Source organism: Girardinichthys multiradiatus, chromosome 12 (genome assembly GCF_021462225.1).
Source record: "Girardinichthys multiradiatus isolate DD_20200921_A chromosome 12, DD_fGirMul_XY1, whole genome shotgun sequence".
NCBI lineage: Eukaryota > Metazoa > Chordata > Actinopteri > Cyprinodontiformes > Goodeidae > Girardinichthys > Girardinichthys multiradiatus.
This window is the reverse complement of record NC_061805.1, coordinates 44,330,938-44,351,272: the sequence shown is the minus strand read 5'-3', so window position 1 is coordinate 44,351,272 and position 20,335 is coordinate 44,330,938. Positions and strand designations below refer to the sequence as shown.

Below are 20,335 nucleotides of genomic sequence, written 5' to 3'. Positions count from 1 at the left end.
ATAGAGTCCGAATGGACCATGTTCTCCACATCTATTGTCGATGCTGCTGTGGCCGTAAGATCTGCAGTGACTGTCGCGGCGGCAATCCCAGAACCCGGTGGTGGACACCGGCAGTAAGGGACGCTGTCAAGTCCTATCAGCTGTGGTTGGCTTGTGGGACTCGTGAGGCGGCTGACGGGTACCGAGGGGCCAAGCGTGCCGCGGCCCGGGCGGTGGCAGAGGCAAAAACTCTGACCTGGGAGGAGTTCGGTGAGGCCATGGAGAAGGACTACCGGTTGGCCCCGAAGCGATTCTGGCAAACCGTCCGGCGCCTCAGGAGGGGGAAGCAGTGCTTCGCCAACACTGTTTACAGTGGGGGTGGGGAGCTGCTGACCTCGACTGGGGACATTATCGGCTGGTGGAAGGAGTACTTCGAGGATCTCCTCAATCCTGCCATCACGCATTCCCTGGTGGAAACAGAGGCTGGGGACTCGGGGTTGGACTCTTTCATCACCCAGGCTAAAGTCACCGAGGTGGTTAAAAAGCTCCGCGGTGGCAAGGCTTCGGGGTTGGATGAGATCCGCCCTGAGTACCTCACGTCTTTGGATGTTGTGGGGCTGTCATGGTTGACACGCCTCTTCAACATTGCGTGGCGGACGGGGACAGTGCCTTTGGATTGACAGACTGGGGTGGTGGTCCCCCTACATAAAAAGGGTGACCGGAGGGTGTGTTCCAACTACAGGGGGATCACACTCCTCAGCCTCCCTGGTAAGGCCTACGCCAGGGTATTGGAGAGAGAGTCCGGCCGATAGTCGAACCCCGGCAACAGGAGGAGCAGTGTGGTTTTCGTCCCGGCCGTGGGACACTGGACCAGCTCTATACCTTCTACATGGTACTCGAGGGTTCATGGGAGTTTGCCCAACCGGTCCACATGTGTTTTGTGGACCTGGAGAAAGCATTCGACTGTGTCCCTTGTGATGCCCTGTGCGGGGTGCTCCAGGAGTATGGAATTGGTGGCTCTTTACTAGGGGCCATCCGGTCTCTGTACAAGCGGAGCAGGAGTTTGGTTTGCATTGCCGGCACTAAGTCGGACCTGTTCCCGGTGCATGTTGGACTCCGGCAGGGCTGCCCTTTGTCACCGGTCCTGTTCATAACTTTTATGGACAGGATTTCTAGGTGCAGCCAAGGGCCGTAGGTGGTCTGGTTTGGGGACCAGAGGATTTTGTCTCTTCTTTTTGCAGATGACGTGGTCCTGCTGGCCCCATCTAGCCAAGACCTACAGCATGCACTGGGGCGGTTCGCAGCCCAGTGTGAAGCGGCTGGGATGAAGATCAGCTCCTCCAAGTCTGAGGCCATGGTTCTCGACCGGAAAAGGGTGGCTTGTCCTCTTCAGGTTGGAGGGGAGTTCCTGCCTCAAGTGGAGGAGTTTAAGTATCTCTGGGTTTTGTTCACAAGTGAGGGAAGAATGGAGCGGGAGATCGACAGGCGGATTGATGCGGTTGCCACAGTAGTGGGGTCGCTGTGCCAGTCCGTTGTAGTGAAGAGAGAGCTGAGCTGAAAAGCGAAGCTCTCGATTTACCGGTCGGTCTATGTTCCTACCCTCACCTATGGCCATGAACTTTGGGTCATGACCGAAAGAACAAGATCCCGGATACAAGCGGCTGAAATGAGCTTCCTCCGTAGGGTGGCCGGGCACTCCCATAGAGATAGGGTGAGGAGCTCGGCCATCCGGGAGGTGCTCGGAGTAGAGCCGCTGCTCCTCCACATCAAGAGGAGCCAGTTGAGTTGGCTCAGGCATCTATACTGGATGCCTCCTGGACGCCTTCCTCGGGAGGTGTTCCAGGCACGTCCCACCGGGAGGAGGCCCAGTGGACAGCCCAGGACACGCTGGAGGGACTATGTCTCTCGGCTGGCCTGGGAACGCCTTGGGCTCCCCCCGGAAGAGCTGGAAGAGGTGTCTGGGGAGAGGGACGTCTGGGCGTCTCTGCTGAGTCTGCTGCCCCCGGTCCCGGATAAAGCGGAAGACGACGAGTACGAGTATATAATGTTATTTATATATATTTTGGTTTAAGTTTAAAATACTACATATCATATCAGTGAGCTTCAACAACGGGGTTGCAAAACCTTCACGTCCTGAATTGGTAACTGACCAACGCTGTTCTTGCTTTTCGATTAACTTTACCATCACTAATGAAAAAAATAGCTTTGAATAAGTCATTAACAACTATAGTTTTTACTTGCTTATCTAGACCTGGTGTAATTTGTTGAGTAAAATACTGAGGAGAGCAAACTTTGTCTTTTAGCATGCATTAAAAAACCTGCATTCTCAATCTTGGATACTAGTTGTATGGCTGCTGCTTTAAAGACTCCTGTGGCATTTGCAATGGCTTTGGTTCAGTCTACATTGTTAATGGGGGAATGTTATTGATTAGATGTTAGAGCCAGCAGCACTTTAGCTAATTTTATTCTTTGTACCAGTGAAGTTTACATTCAGGTGACGCTGTTTTAAATGAAAAGTTAAATTCCATTAAAGAGCAATCCGCCTTATGACTGATTGAGGCTGACATAAAGCTTTGCCTGATTAACCTCAATGTTCAAAAACAGCAGAATATATTAATATTAAGGATGTCCTCAAGATCTAATTGCTTTTATTTAAGACTATTCATACTGTAGCTAAAATAAGATCATTGTCAGGGTAACTGATCGAAGTGGACCCCAGAATGCAGACAGACGGGCGGATTGACTGTAAGTAAAAACGGCTTTATTTTAAGCAAACAGATATCCCTCTCAGGTGGAGGCAGGAATTAACAAAAACAGGCATAACTGGCACGGACAACAAAGAGAAGTGATGTTTCTGTGACAAGTAAATAGAATGATGGTGCATTAATGGAGCATGGTACAGGTGAAATGAAAAAGACTGATTGCATGATGCAGGTGGACCGAATGAAGCTGATTACAGATTGATAGATGCAGGGAGTGAAACGAAATGTGACTGGGAAAAAACAGAAATCCAATGGTACAAAACTAATTGGGAGAAAACATATCGCACAGAACATAAACTAGAAAACAATAATCAGGAACTAAAGCACAGCCAGGGAAAATAATAAACAGAAGCGAGATCCAAAACACAGACTGGGAAAAAAACAATAAAACCCATACAAAAACCCAAACACCCTCAAAGGTGCTGAAGCGTCCAGCTGACCTCCAGCGAATACTGAAACAGGTGCTGATGCTTCCAGCTGACCTCCAGCGAAGACTGAAGTTGGGGCGTTCGGCCGACCCTCAGAGACAGGAGCAGGAGCCGAGGCGTTGCCCTGACCCTCAGAGACAGGAGCGGGGCTGAGGCGTCGCCGAGACCCTTAGTAGCGTGAACAGGAGCTGAGGCGTGGCCGAGACCCTCAATGGCGTGAACAGGAGCTGAGGCGTGGCCGAGACCCTCAATGGCGTGAACAGGAGCTGAGGCGTTGCTGAGACCCTCAGTGGCAGGAGCCAAGGCGTCGCAGGGACCTCTATCTAACTATTTGACAGCAATCATGTTAGTATAAAAGTTGGATAAACAATGCAGTTTTTATTTGTCCAGTGGTTCTGACTTGATTCATGCTGATCGCATCATATCTGTGAAATGGGTGGTGTTGCTCTGTGTATATAGTTGCTCTGTGGGCTGGCAGCTGTGAGGTCCTTGTAGCCAGCATTTCCCTGGCACTCCTTTCAGATCCACAGATCTGCTCCGTTATGGAGTGTCTGACAGTGAAACATGCAGACGTTATGATTAGAACAGACTGCGACTGTTGCTGAGTAGATGAGCCACCCACACCTCACAGCAAACAGTAGATTTTTTTTGACAGGCTGACAGCAGATAAAGCATTGCAAGTGAACTTGAACAAATTTTCTTACGTAGTTAACACCTTTTAATTATTTCATGGATTAGTGCTTGCATTCTCACAGTATAGGGAGAGGGGCCTGTGTTTTAATTCAAGGACATCACAAGAAATGCTCTCATTTAATTAATTAGCAAAGCTAATTATGGTCAGAAGGAAATTGTTTGGATATTGGACTCTTTACCGCTGTTATCTGCAGACTGAACAGAAAAAAAATTTACCCAAATTATTATCCTTTCATTTCTTGTCTTTCCTGTTTAATTTATTTATAAAGGAATGGAGGATCTCAATAAAATTATAGTCACTTTCTTTAGGACGTTGCATGATTGTAGTGATGCCAGATAAAATTGCTGTAATTGCAGGAAAGCTGACAGATGACCTGGCGATTTCTGAAATTATTAGCAAATGTCAGTATAACAGGTGGCTTTGATTATTGCCGATGCTTTTACATATCAAGCTGATGAGAAAGAAAATCGTTAAGATGGGTCTCACAAACCCTCAAGGGTCAAACTGCACCTTCGTTTATCAGTAAAAGCAAACTAAAATAAAGTATATTGATTCATTTTAAATTAGGAAGTTCTCTTTGCATTAGTTGGATCATTAACACTGATTTTTTCTTTCTTCGATTGTTTCCTTGGTGACTAATGCTGGATTGATTTTTTGCAGAGCATAAAGAACATGTTTTATGCGTTTGACGTCATCTGTGATGTTATTGCTGCTTTTTTTGCCAATGCACATGGCAAAACTACCTCATTTTGAAGCACAGGGGTGATTCTCAGCATGTTATGGTGGCCTCATTAACTTTTCATTATTTTTGTCTGAGGTGCAGGTATTTGCCCTCAGACATGGAAGACTGCGTTCCAGAAAAAGAGCAAAGTGGGACAGCTACTAAAAATTTGGCTCCTGTCAGCTTGTTGTTATGGGATGAATATGCATGAATTGTCGGCCTCAGGTTCTTTGCTGGTCACCTGTGCGGGCACTGTCAGAGTTGAAGGTCTGAAGTGTGTGGCAGTGGGGGGTTGAGAATTTGTTTTATAAAATGCATTTTGTGACAACAGCCTTGAAGAGGTGTGACATTGCCTATTGGAACTACACTGATGAGGAAAGTATGACTGAACCATAACAAAATGAAGCAAAAGTAAAAAAAAAAAAGAATTGGATTAACAAAGATTCAATCAAAAAGCCTGCTTTCATATGACTATCTTTATTAGAATATCATCAAAAAGATAATTTATTTCAGTTATTTAATTCAAAAGGGAAGCTCATATATTTTATATACTTTCGGGATCGAGCTGTTCAAGGAGGGTTCTCTCTCTCTTTTATTTTTGTTCATTTTGATTCTCTTCAAGCACAAATTGTCTCTGCAGTCTCAGAGCACAAATGCTGTCCAAAAAGTAAATAAAAACAAAGTTGTCCACAAACAGTCGGCTCCATAATGTGTACAACAATGCGGAAAAGACAGAAACACACAACACTTCTAAAAAGATAGATTAAACAAGAAAAAACTCAGGAAAAAGTGGGAGTTGTTAAAACAGGCTGCCTGTTCATGCAGCACCAGAAAATATAGCTGGAAACTATAATTATCAAAATTAACAGAAATAAAGGATAATAATATTTCATTCTGTCTGAAATGAATCTATATAATTCTGTCATAATCTTGAGGTGTTTGGGTTCTGGTTTTCCTTTGTGAATGTATTTCGGCCATTTCTTTGCTTTTGCTTTTTGTTCTTAAGGTCTGGCTTTCTTAACTTTATTTCTCTGTGCTCATTATTCTTAGGTGTTCTCCCTATTGGCTCATTCTTTTGTGTTTTCCAGTGGTCGTTTTTTCCTTTTACTATTATTCCTCTTAGATCAGTTTATCTCGCCCCCCCTTGAATTGTAGTTTCCTGTTCTGCTCATCTGTTAATTACCTTCTGCTGCTCTGCCTTACTTGTGCCACAACTGGTCCACATCTCATCTATTTGCTTTATGGTTTGCTTGTGATTTTTCCACCCCTGCCCCAGTATTTAAGACCTTGATTTCTCTTTGTTCCTTGCTGGTTTGCTTCAGTTCATCTTATGTAAACGTTGCTCCATTGCCCTTCCTGTCGTTTCTTGCCCTGTTCTTCATACCAATGTTTGCCATGTTTTTTTTACTTAAAGTTTTCATCACTTCACTGCCCTGCCTACATTAGTGTCCTTCCTAAACTAATCATGACAAATACATGACTAGCACTTTTTGAATTGAATTACTGAAACAAATTAACTTTTGAATTATTTTCTAATTTATTGTAATGCATCTATATAAGCGGCCATGCTGCTGCCATCCACAGGTTTGCAATGAAAGCTTTATTTATGTAAGTGCAGATCATATCAGGGCATCCCTAGTCTTGAATGGTCTATTCTGAATGACTAGAAGAGGCAAAAAGGCGCTACATGTGTGAGGGTTTATAGTAAAACTGTCTTGTGAAATTGTACTTTTCACCAATTTGACAACAGGTGACAAAGACTTTCATGGGAGCAGAGCAGAATAAAATATATTTCTTGTGGACATTTCTGCAATCTTTGCTTCAGTTTCTTTGTATTTTTTCTTCCACAAACAGATTTTCAGATTTTTTTTATGCTGATTTATAGTAACTCTGATGTTTCTCCTCTCTGTCAGCTTGTGTAAAGGCAGGACACTTTACTCTGTGGTGAGGGATGCCAAGGTTGTCCTGGATGTTAACAAGACACGGCAGATTGCACAAGAGATGGTCAAGGTAAAACAAATCAACGTTGATTCCCAAGAACACTTCAGCAGCATACATCATATTACAGAACATTCACTTATCTGTCTCCTCCTTTTCCTCAGGGGATGGGATACCTTCATGCCAAGGGGATTTTACACAAAGACATGAAGTCCAAGAATGTGTTTTATGATAACGGCAAAGTCATTATCACTGACTTTGGACTTTTTACCATATCTGGAGTCCTGCAGGCTGGCAGGTAAATATGACATTAGAGATGGGAGGTAAAATTTGTCTTCCAAATAAACACCTGAAGTTTAATTAAAAACTGACATATGTAGTTTGTTGCAGTGACAGATTCACTCCAAACATATTTATACAGCTGTATATTTGGCTTGGTTTATTTGCATCTTAACAGCATTATGGTTATACAAAGCTTATTTAGTCAGTATTTAGTCATAAATGTAATACATTAAAAAATACAACATCTTGGCTTTATGTGAAGAGAGAGAGAAAGAGAGAGAGAGACAGGGGTTGGACAATGAAACTGAAACACCTGTCATTTTAGTGTGGGAGGCTTCATGGCTAAATTGGACCAGCCTGGTAGCCAGTCTTCATTGATTGCACATTGCACCAGTAAGAGCAGAGTGTGAAGGTTCAATTAGCAGGGTAAGAGCAGAGTTTTGCTCAAAATATTGAAATGCACACAACATTATGGGTGACATACCAGAGTTCAAAAGAGGACAAATTGTTGGTGCACGTCTTGCTGGCACATCTGTGACCAAGACAGCAAGTCTTTGTGATGCATCAAGAGCCACGGTATCCAGGGTAATGTCAGCATACCACCAAGAAGGACAAACCACATCCAACAGGATTAACTGTGGACGCAAGAGGAAGCTGTCTGAAAGGGATGTTTGGGTGCTAACCCGGATTGTATCCAAAAAACATAAAACCACGGCTGCCCAAATCACAGCAGAATTAAATGTGCACCTCAACTCTCCTGTTTCCACCAGAACTGTCCGTCAGGAGCTCCACAGGGTCAATATACACGGCCGGGCTGCTATAGCAAAACCTTTGGTCACTCATGCCAATGCCAAACGTCGGTCTCAATGGTGCAAGGAGTGCAAATCTTGGGCTGTGGACAATGTGAAACATGTATTGTTCTCTGATGAGTCCACCTTTACTATTTTCCCCACATCCGGGAGAGTTACGGTGTGGAGAAGCCCCAAAGAAGCGAACCACCCAGACTGTTGCATGCCCAGAGTGAAGCATGGGTGGTGGATCAGTGATGGTTTGGGCTGCCATATCATGGCATTCCCTTGGCCCAATACTTGTGCTATATGGGCGCGTCACTGCCAAGGACTACCGAACCATTCTTGAGGACCATGTGCATCCAATGGTTCAAACATTGTATCCTGAAGGCGGTGCCGTGTATCAGGATGACAATGCACCAATACACACAGCAAGACTGGTGAAAGATTGGTTTGATGAACATGAAAGTGAAGTTGAACATCTCCCATGGACTGCACAGTCACCAGATCTAAATATTATTGAGCCACTTCGGGGTGTTTTGGTGGAGCGAGTCAGGAAACGTTTTCCTCCACCAGTATCACGTAGTGACCTGTCCACTATCCTGCAAGAAGAATGGCTTAAAATCCCTCTGACCACTGTGCAGGACTTGTATATGTCATTCACAAGACAAATTGATGCTGTATTGGCCGCAAAAGGAGGCCCTACACCATACTAATAAATGATTGTGGTCTAAAAGCAGGTGTTTCAGTTTCATTGTCCAACCCCTGTACGTGGATATATAAAGGACATCTCCTATCTGTGTTTTTTAAAGTTGTTGTTCGTTACCTCGCTAATCATTGAAATGTTAACGATTTTTGGGAATAAGTGCAAATGAATAAATATTTGTAGCAAAAGCATAGCAAAAAAGCTATAAAATAGCGGAATATGAAAAATAAATACCAATTAATATTTAATTGTGTTTACCTTTTGATTATGATATGACTTGAGAAACTAAAATCGTTGCCTTTTGATAGGTTGGTAAATTGTTCTAAAATAATGAAGCATTTTTAAATCGACCCAATTTAATGTTTTTAAGGCTGGTATGGATTTTGGCAGCAATGCCTCCGTTCATCTATAAATCTCCAGGTTCTTTTTCAGCAATTTGCAGATGTGGTCATATTGTGCACTGGTTTATAGGCCAAGGCCAAGAATGACTCAAACAGGCTGGAAAGTAATCTGTGCAACAATATTTCAAAGATAAATCACAGTCATTCTTGGAAACTGTTCAGTGTTCAGACTAAAATGAAGTTATGAATTAATTTGTTTTCAGGCCACAAGATGAATCCATCAAATTAAAACCAAAACACTAGGGACCTAACAGTAAGGTCTAATATCTTGTGATTGTTTGCAGTTTCCGGCACTCCATGGTCTTTCTTCTTAAATCAGAAGATTAAATCTTAATGGCCTGACATGCTTTTCTGTCATTGGGCCCTTCTGACACACACGTATTTAGCTCTATTTTTTAGTAAGCTACACTGAGGACTGCAAAACTGATTTAAAATGAGCGATGTTCCTCAGTCGCCGATGCATGTGTTATAACGAGCTGAGGTTCAGTCAACAGGTATTTTTTTACCAGCTACACTTCTACACGGATTTTTAAGGTTGTATTAACTCAATTGTGCATACAAGTCTTCATTATAAACTAGATTATTTACAGTATATTAAAATAACTCAAATTAATCTTTTTCTTTATTACCAGATGTCATGCAAGTCTTATTAAACATTTAACCATTTTAAAAATAATTTAACTTTTGTAGATTAGTTTTGAAAATAACTTTTGATAAAACTCCAGTAACTTCTATACTGGCCACTTTGAATTGCTGTACTAAAATGTTGTCAGGAAAGATCAACAGTCTTAATTTAAATCTTCACGGAAACAAAATATAAAATCGAGGATTCTTTACACAGCATAGGGCCTGATCTTCAAAGATCCCAAATAGCAGGTACTTATTTGGGTGTACTATAAATAAATTGCACGTCCAATAAGTGGGCGTGTTGCATGCGATTTTCAAAGATTGCGCATGCAATGGATAGCAGGTGCAAAACAGGTGCATACCGCCCTATTTAAATGAAGAAATTGCGTGTGTTACTGGCTGGAACAAGAAGAAAAGCAAACAGATCCTCTGCTGTGTTGCTAGATATATGCAGGGATTGTTACTCTGCATTATTATAAATGATCCTGTTGCTGATTTTTTCCTTCTGTTCCGTTTGGCCCTTGCTTTTCTGGACTGTTGCAGTTAGTTAACTTTTGTTGTGCTACTCACAGCAGGTTTGTCATCTGCCCTGACGAGAATATTTATCTCATCTTGCTCGATGTAACTTGCAACACATTGGCCAATCAATATTAACGATATAAAAGACAAATATGTCCGTTAATTATTTGTCTCCCTTGATCTTTTAATTCTTTTCGGAGACTTACAGGGTTTTGTTGTTTTTTTGAGAGTATATGTCTGAAGAGTTTGGAGTTTATCATAAACAGCCACAATATTTAAGCCTGAACATAATATTAGCAACATAGAAACTGATTGTTGTAGGAGTTGCCAATATGTATGTTATAGCTTTGCTAATTTAAAAACATAGCATCACATAACTGTCCTGCAAAAAAGCTAAATTGAACATTTATGCACGTGTTATGGTGTGTGAGATATAGGACCCCAGAATGCAGACCAGAAGGCAGCATGACGGTAAGTGCAAAAGATTTAATAACAAAAAACTCAGTCACTAGGAGGCAGAAACCAAAACAATAAACGCACAGGCAAAACTGACATGGGCAGGCTGGCAAGACAGGCTTGACATGAACAGGAGGACATGAGCTTGAATTGAAAACAAGACTTGAGCATGAAAAATGTTTCCGCGAAGAACCACTGAACAGGAGTGTATATATGGAAAGTAAACCAGGTGGAGCTAGGAGACAGATTAGTTTGGGCAGGTGAACCGAATACACTTAATTGACAGACAGAACAAAATATGGCTGCGGCAAAAATAGAGACTCTTGAACACAAACTAACAGAAACTAGAAAAAACATGAAGCAAAAGCATAACCAGATCCGAAAACCAAACTTGACAAAACATGAACAAGATGACAAAGCTAAAGCATGACCAGGAAAATAACAGAAGAATGATTCAAAATCTAAGAATAATAATAATAATAAACAAAACAGTCAAAACCTTAACGGTGAAAAACATAAGAAAAAACCAGAAAGCAAAAACCAAACAACCCCAAATCATAACAGCACGTAAAAATAAATTATTTTCCAATGAATTTACTGACTTCATTTTGCCAATATTTTAACGTTTTTGATTGTTTAAATAGTTTTTTGGTGACAAAATAATTTTTTACTGCATAAACAAAACCCTCCCCTGGCACATATTCACATTTAAACAACGTAATCAAACTGATCCAGGTCCGATTGATCTGCAATGACATAACGTTACTATCAATAATGCAATGTGTTTTGTTTAGTGACAATGTTACAGCATTCAGGCTTTGTCGCCACATGGAAAAGCTGCCATAAAATTGTGATTTTTCACCTGCTAAGAAGTGATTTTAGAATCAAGTGTGCAAATGAATGGTTTAATGTGCCTTATAATGTCTTTAGTTCTTTCCTATTAATTATATTGTCAACATCAAAGCACAGTGGGTCTTTTGCATGAGAAATATGGCTATTGTTTGTGATTGGCTCCATATCAGAGCTTAGACAATCCTACATAGAATTCTCTATTTTCATCTATTTTTTATATTTTTATTTTTGACAACCCAAATCAGTTGGCACATTGATAGAAGATTATCTCTCCCTGTCATCTGTCATTCTATGTATGCCTCCTTCTGGCCAAAGTGACAGCAGACATTTTTGCGTCACAGTTAGCACCTGTATTTCAAACGTGCTAAATCCACACGCAAAAATTGCCCCCAGCAAACCATTTCAGGCTTTGAAACTCGCATTGCGGGTGGTAAGGGATGACATTTGCATATCCTCCTCCCATGAATTTACGTGTTTGGGTCATTATCATATGTTTTGCATATTCATGAAGGCTGACACACTAAAAAGTTTGGACCTGCAGTTCCGCTGATTTTGCACGTGCAATCCGATTACCACCTCGTTTGTAGATTAGCTTTGCTGAACCATACAGGTTTGTGTGCGGTTTTGTACACGCAAATCTTTTGAAGATCAGGCCCTAAGTGTACCTAAGTCTTACCATGGGCAGATGATGTGGTTTAGAACAACATCAGAAGCTTGTTTACTTTCTGGAAGCAGCCTTGTTGTTGCAGGTGTCACATCAATCTTGCAGATGACTGTTGAAGCACAGTGGTTTGGGCTTTATCTGACTTTTAAAGGGAAATTGTTTCTGGAGAAAAAGCAGCCAGAGTCAATTGAAAGCAAAGCAGAAAAGTGATGCTAAGCAAAGCATCATCTGTAGAGAAGATCCAATCACATAATCACTCTTTGAACGTAACACCGGTTGTCTGGAATGATGAAGTAGCAGTAGATGTGGAGATTCATATTAAAACTAATTTGCAAAAAAAGATGTAAACTAGTAGTTCGATATGTAAGAAAGACACGTGCATTGATTGATGTGAACCTTAACTCAGATGACTATAAACCAATACATTTCTTTAATGACTTGTTTGTTGATTTTCATGGGCTGCTTAAACGCAATGATGCATTCAATAACGCAATGATGCATTCAATAACGCAATGATGCATTCAATAACACAATGACAAGGCACCATTTTAATGTCCTAGATATTTTCCAAAACATTCCACCTTGCTTAATTGCCTCCATGCAAAGCGCAAAGTACAAAGTCTTTATTGATGAATATAAAACATAAATTTTTTTGTCATGAAGAGAACAAGACTTAGAACCAGAGTGAGTGTAACAGAAGAATCCTGAAGTTTATATACTGATGCCAGATTGGAGAATGACATTGGATCATGGTGAACTTAATTAGAGAGAATGAGGAGCAGCTGTGGTAGAGTGAGAGCAGGGAGACTGAGGGAGGGAGCCTAATAAACACAGATCATAAATATGTAGCTGAATGAGACGCAAAAGGAAGTACAAATTAAAAAAGGGAAAAGCATAACATTAACTTAACAGAACAAACCAAAATGCACAGAAAAAACACGAATGAACCTGTAATTAACATGGAAACAATACAGAAGCAACAGGTCTATTTGGTAGCGCATCCTTTAAAACAAACCTTTATAAAATCTCACTAAATAAGTCACAGTACATTTAAGTGCTTTTCTTGTCCTATTTCCTGAAATAGCTGGCTTAAACAAGAACAGCCTTTTTTCCTCTAAGTTAATGACAGAAAGTTTGATTAAAAGTGTATTATCCTCACCCAAAGCATTTTTATTACATTAGTAAATATTTATGGCAAAAATCCTGTATTAACTCATTAAGAAATTACTACGTTTTTTTGTGGTGCTCCTATTTTTCTATATTTCTCTCTATATATATGTGATTTTTGATCGTTAAATTTATGACAACATGTGCCAACATATGCAAACAACTAATATTTTCAGCTGCTCCTAAAGATTATTGGAATCTTGTCCAGAAAAGAGACATTCTTGGCAGCAGGAGTATGACACGCTTTACATGAACATGAAATATAGTGCTATGAGAAAACTGTCACAGTATGAAGCCTTTAGTTAGGATTCTGATATTGTTCCCAGTATGTTTTTTTCATCACCTTCACACGCTTGTTGTATTAAAGCCATGGTGTTACATTAACCCAAAAGCTGACCTGTGTCTCAGGGACTGGATTCTATTGCTTTAACACAATGAACAGGCAAATAATGTTACACATTTCATGTTCACGAAAGCCTCTATTGTCAGGAAACTATGTTTGAATTGAAGGCATTGGGTCTTTCAGTGGCACAATAACCTGAAGCTCACCTCCAGCAACACAAAAGAGGGTTTGAAAGGGAGACGAGGAACAATTTTAAGCTCACCAGAAACAGCCTCCTATCTAAATCCTACTGAAAACCTTTGTAGAGCTGGCATTTGTTGTCACAAAACAAATACCTGCACATTTAGATCTGGAGGTGGAATAAGAGTAGCATCAGAGACACTCAAAAAGCCAAAGGATTGTTGCTATGAAAACTATGTAGATCTCATTGTTGAATATGCAAGTAAATATTAGTGAAATGCAGCATTTCTTTTAGGACACAAATTGTTTTGGGTCTTTTTCATCGAATTTGAATCTATTGATATTGTTGAATATATTGTGAGCGTATTCACAGAATATTGAACAATATACAAAAATTGTTTTCTATTTACATGTAATAAAATTTAAAATCTTGCTGGAACATGCTCTTAGTGTTTAAGCTGCATCAAATAGGTAAAAGTAATTTTCAAGCCATCTGCTGTCTGCAAAAAATCATTTCAGGTCAGGGTGAAGAGATACAAATGTGTTATTGGCTGGATATATTTGTCAGTACAGACAGTTCAAACAGAAATGTCACACAGAAACTAAAGATTCACTGTTTTAATAAAAACGCTGTAAACTGTCTCTTACTCCACTAAGTACTGTCCCATTACCGTCTGGAAATCCTTAATTGTAATACTTTTCAGGTCTGGAAAATTGTTGGCAAAATAGACCCTGGAAGTAAATCTTCCATATCATATTTTAGAAAAGCTTCCATCCATCCATCCATCCGTCTTTTTGCAGGTTCCTTATTTAATGCCTGAAAACTGGGGAAAACATATACATTTTGAATGTTCAGTCAGGAAAGGTTTGGAATATGGAAATGTGTCGGAAACATGATTAGTAGATAGACAATATTTTTGTAATTAGCCATGACTCTACTAGTCATCCCATATTGTGTCTGCTCAGAACTGAGCTTAAGAGACCAAATCCTTTAGCATCGTCCAAGAAAATGTTTGGCTGTTGTTAAATTTGTTTGGAAAAAACATCAGTGAGAGCAGCATGAATTGTCTGACCAACCTATTCGTTCAAGCACGGCCAAATGATACTGTATACTGAAGTGAACAATATCATATTACAAGCAGATTACAAAATAAATATAATTTTAATTTGTTTTAAAATTTTAATATTTTGGAAATATCATCAAACTACCTTACTACTGTATCAGCTGTATTATCAAGCTCCAACTGGTTATATTAATGATTTTGTAACAGTATTTTGAACATTTTGTTGCTTCTTATCATCCCACAGTAAAGCATACACCAGCGGTGAAAGTAGTTTTAAATTCTTGTAGGTACTTAGGGGCGGAGCTAGAGGTTGGGTGAGCTAGAGGCTGGGGAGGCACTGGGGGCATATATATATATATATATATATATATATATATATATATATATATATATATATATATATATATATATATATATGTGTGTGTGTGTGTGTGTGTTTGTGTTAATTGTTACTCTCATCTGTGGCCCCCTCAAGACCTCTCTTTCTCAGCAAAGTCCACACTCAAAATAATTAAAATGTAAATAGGCTGTTTGTATAAGGCAGAAATTAGAATCACTTGACAATGTAGAATATGTATATATCTATTTCAATTGTTAAAGAACTGCCATGTATAAAACAATGATAAACCATTTTCTGATGCATAACTTCGTCTTCAGTTTCCGTCTTTTCGAACGCACGGATCTCCTTGGCAACCGTTCTGTTTTGGAAGTAAGCGCGCATGCGCTCTTGTGTAGCGTATGTGAAATCTCGGGTCATAAGTGGTGTTTTTGAGCTGTACTGTGTTGCTGTAATTCAGCAAAATAACATGAACCACAACTAGTTACTCTCTCTTTGCTTTTAACTGGGGTATTTAGCAGCGAGCAGACAGACATTAAACGTAGCGGTGCTCGTTTTAAAGGTTGGCCGTTCACAACAGCCTCGAGCAGAGAAGCCATGCAAGAGCATTGAGGCTCCATCATAGCAGAACAGTTAAGAAACAATTTGGAATGAGGAGAAAATAACTATATTTATAAGCAGATTAAGTCGTGTTTTAGACTGTCTATTGGTAGCAGATCTGATGTTCCTTGTGTGCTCGTGAATTTTTGCAGCCATAACTGGTTCTTGATGACGGCTTCATAGCAGGCAGCTGTTCTTCCCTCTTCCCGGTAGTGGTACGCAGTACCGGACCGTACCGGCTCACTTTCACAGCTGCATAACACCTAATAAAAGAAATAAGGAATAAATGAAGTCTGAAAATTACACATGGTTCTGTGGGCATGTTTTCAACTCATTGTTTTTCAAGGGATTTAATTTTTGTTTTACAAAAATAGCCCAAGCAATACTCTGATCCCGGGAAGTCACATTTATGAATTGTAACGTGATCAATTTCCTAAATATTGGCTACTTTATCAGTTTGAATTTGCCATTCAGATGGGTGACAGAAGAGTAAATTTGGGTTTGCTGCTGTCATCAGGTAAATGTTTACACTGAGTAACACACTACCAGTGAACATTTTTGACACATTTTCTTATTCGATGGTTTATATGTTTTTTATTTTTATTCCTACCTCTGGAAACTCCTTCTGGAAAACCATTTCAGGCGACCACCTCATGAAGCTCATTGAGAGAATGCCAAGAGTGCAAAGCAGTAATCACAGCAAAGGGGGACTATTTTGAAGAATCTAAAATATAAAAGATGTTTTGAGTTATTTCACAATTCCCGTGTTTGCTACATAAATCTATATATGTTTGCTTCATGATTTTGATGTCTACTCTGTGTATCTACAATGTAGAAAGTAATAAAAATAAGGAAAAGTCATTGACTAACAAAGGTTTATCTAAACCTTTAACTAGTAGGGTGTATTATTGTCCACAGTTAAAAACTCAAACATTTATTAAAACCAAACCAGAACTCTTATTAGTTGCACACTTTGTAGTTTTAGTTAAATCATTCTATCATAATTATAATTATTTTATAATGGTTATATTTACCCAATACAACATCACAATACAATTTGTGCTGACATTAAAATAGAGTGCAATAATACACATCACACATGCTGTTCAAACATTAGTCCTTTGCGTTTATTGATGAGTCTAGATGTCAAACCACACTGTGTTTAAGCATCTAGAAACAATAATTATTATTATTAAGGAAATATAAATGCTGAAGGCAAACTAGTGACCCTTTTAATTGTAAAACATGATAGTAGCACAGATGGCTGAAGATTCCATCATGTCTGTGCTATTCTCTTTTTCCTCTCATGTTGTTGCAGTGGAATATGACACGATGTAATGCTTTAACTTCAATCTCATATATAAAAAAGGTGTTGAAAAGCAAAGCAGAAGTCTAGATGCTGGGATGTGATTTACTATGACAAAACAAACTATATAATAGCTTGGTAGCATGATACAACAGAATGAGACATTTTTCTAGGATTTCTCCATGTCCTTATCTTTTTGCTTTGTAGCCGGAGAGAAGACAAACTGAGAATCCCCAACGGCTGGCTGTGTCACCTGGCCCCAGAAATCATCCAGCAGCTTTCTCCAGACACTGAGGAGGACAAGCTTCCTTTCTCCAAACAGTCAGACGTCTTTGCTTTCGGGTGAGTGTCCTCTAACCAGATGCCTAGTTTTTTGTTTGTCCGGACAGTGTCTGAGGCTGGATATTTATAGCAAGCTGTTGACAAACCAAAAATGGGCATACATTCACACAGCACCCAGCAACAAGTAACTTTGAAAAATGAATGCTTAATTTACAACTTACTAAGGTCTACTTTTGTAAAATAAAGGCGTGAAAGAAACTTATGTAAAAATACTCAACTACACCTACACATTCATGTGTATATATGTACATTTAAAACGATATTTTTTATTTCTATTCTTATATATATAAAAAAAAATCTTCACTGAGAGCAAAGTGTACTAGAGTCAAATTCCTTGTTTGCGTCACAAACGTGGCAATAAAGCTGATTTTGATTCTTGCGCATTATACAAAACAACAGCATACAGATGTTGCAAATTGACCTTTTTATTTATATATGTGTATATTGTACATTGTAAATATGTATATTCTGTAATACAAAAACAAAACCAAAGAGCAAAGTGTACCGGAGTCAAATTCCTTGTTTGTATGTACGAACTTGGCAATAAAGCTGATTCTGATTCTGATTCTGATTATAGTGTACAAAATTAAGACTACTAAAAAACATATCATGGACAACATATCATTACACAGGCCAGCTACTTAATCTGAGTAAATGGCAAATATAAATTGATTGTTGATTACTGATGTTTCTGCCATTACAATGTAATACTTTCAAAAAAATATCTTTTAAAAAGTTTGTAGTTACAGCACTTTAGTCTTTTGTCTGGTCTATATGCTGCAAGCACAGTGGAGGCAGACATAAATGATCATAACAAGATCATAAATTATCCTGTTTTCAAGTCCATTAAATATAAATTTGATCAAAACAGAGATGATGTAGTAGAATATTACCATGCTTTCTTGTTGGTTTTTGTTGTTTTTTGTTTTTTTTTCAGGTGTTTGCAATTGGAAGTCAGATGATTTTGTCCATCATTGTGGGAAGCTGTGAAAAATGCATGAAATAAAATAAAATCACATAAATTGAATCGAGACTAAAGGATGTGCCTCTATATAGTGTTAAATTTAGTACCAAGTCAATCAGGAAGTTGTGGATTACTAAATAAAAGGTTAAAGCCCTTTTGATTAACTTAAAAAGTAAGTATTAAATAATTCAGTTACTTTTTTATTGAAATTGTTATTGAAGCCAATAAGTATAAGGCCACTAGTTTAGTTACAAACAATTATTTCACCTCCGTAAAAAAATATACTAGTATTGACAGTTGATCTATGTAAAAAATGTAATTATGCATTTTGCTAATGAAAAAATAAGTTCTTCTAAGGCTTTTTATTCATCTTTACAAAGTTTGCCAATAATTGTAAACACCACTGTATGTAAACATACAGTAATTTACAATAAATGAAAATCAATATTATTTATAAGCTGTTTCCAGTTTGTGAGAATAAGTTGCAAGCTGTAGGTCAAATAAGTAGATTTAATTTACAACTGCTGGCTAGTCAGTTATTAGGACAGCTTTATATTGACATATAATTTGAAAAAGCTGCAAACTTTTTTTTAAATCCAATTTTTTTTTTTTTAATAATAGCTATAACACTGAAATTGTAACTTTTATAGAATCAGATATAATTCCAAAATTTAATTTCAGAATATCCACTAAGTCATATATTAAAATACTGAACTAAATAGATAAATGCATTGATCTTACGTACTTTCTTGCATCCATGCCTGTCTTCAAACCCAGCCAGACTAATTCTTTGATTTTCCTTATATCTGCCTTTAAAAAGTACTTTTAGACACATTTTGAGCCAATTTATCTTACTGATTCTACACATTATTACACACAGATTGCTTTTCTAGGTGTCAAATAAGTCTCTCAGACCAGAGTCTCTCCTTTCTCTTCCTATTGTGATTAATTTTAAATGTGCCCTAAGTTGATTAAAAAATCCCTACAGCTTGCTCCACAGCCAGTACTACTTGGTTTGTCAGGGTAGATCCTGTGACTGCTAACGCAACTGTGTGACGACTCTCCCATATGGATGTTTCATCGCTGTTCTTATTCTGAGAGGAAGACAAGCACAGCACTTCTGCACAAAGTTTCGTTGCTCTGTTGGCCTTTGTGCTACCTGGAGGTGACCCCCTTGGCTGTTATGCATATTCATCAACAATCAAGCGTCATTTTTTTCATTACTCCTGCCATGGAGCTATTTTTATTCTCCTTTAACTTGTTGTGCAGAAGTGAAATTTGTCCTTTTGCACAAAAAGATGGTGTGTACACTGTATTAATCATAATTACAAAGGCTCAAACTCAAAGATAAAACGTATTTAATTTAAAATTAACCCATTACTTAGACCTTCTAATACATCTGTATATATCCCTGCTGCACACAAGCATGGTCTAATTCTGAAAGTATTACTGGAATTGTGGTGTTTTGCTAATCTGATTCTTGATCCTTCATATAATTATTTTAAAAGATGAGATAATATGATAGGTTTAAGCATTGACCCACTCCACTCCTTTCTCTCTTTGCAGCACCATCTGGTATGAATTACATGCACGTGAGTGGCCTTACAAGAGTCAGCCAGCGGAGGTGATCATATGGCAGATTGGAACTGGTATGAAACCCAACCTTGCCCAAACTGGGATGGGGAAGGAGATACTGGTAAGGACTTTCTTCCTTTTTTTTCCCTTTTTACTAAATATAAGTCTTGTTCTGGCAGAATGAATTCCCAAATTTTGCTAAATTCAAATAAACTTATTTATATAGACCAAATTTACACTACACATCTCATTTGAGGCACTTCAAAAATGAACAATACTCAATAATACCCAACTGTATAGAATTCTATTCAGTCCAAATGTAATTAAAATTAATTCAGTCACGATTCAGATCCAATACAAAACAGTTAGATTCAGTTAATCATATAAAAAGCCAATTGATACAAGGTAATATTTAAGTTTTCATTGAAGTCTTTACCAATTATGTTCCAACACGTTAAACCAAACAACCAAAGCTAACTAACTTGCACTAGCTTTGTTTAATAAATATAACAGGCTTTCTCTTAGTGAAATGATACAGTGGAATACATTCCTGAAAGTGTATGAAAAGTCTAAAAATATTTTTAAAAGGAAGATTAGCAACATCTATTATTTGATTTTATGCAATTAAAAATCAGGGTGC

General features: G+C 38.7%; 1 protein-coding gene across 3 annotated transcripts in view; it reads left to right on the top strand.

Annotated features, from left to right (window-relative positions):
* ksr2 (kinase suppressor of ras 2) overlaps positions 1 to 20,335 on the top strand; it is a 212,795-nt gene that overhangs the window by 143,959 nt on the left and 48,501 nt on the right. For all 3 annotated transcript variants that reach the window (XM_047382133.1, XM_047382134.1, XM_047382132.1), the window contains 4 exons: positions 6,498 to 6,594; positions 6,687 to 6,820; positions 17,022 to 17,156; positions 19,687 to 19,816. In XM_047382133.1, coding sequence (XP_047238089.1) covers positions 6,498 to 6,594; positions 6,687 to 6,820; positions 17,022 to 17,156; positions 19,687 to 19,816 — 496 coding nt within the window. The remainder of the gene's footprint in view (positions 1 to 6,497; positions 6,595 to 6,686; positions 6,821 to 17,021; positions 17,157 to 19,686; positions 19,817 to 20,335) is intronic.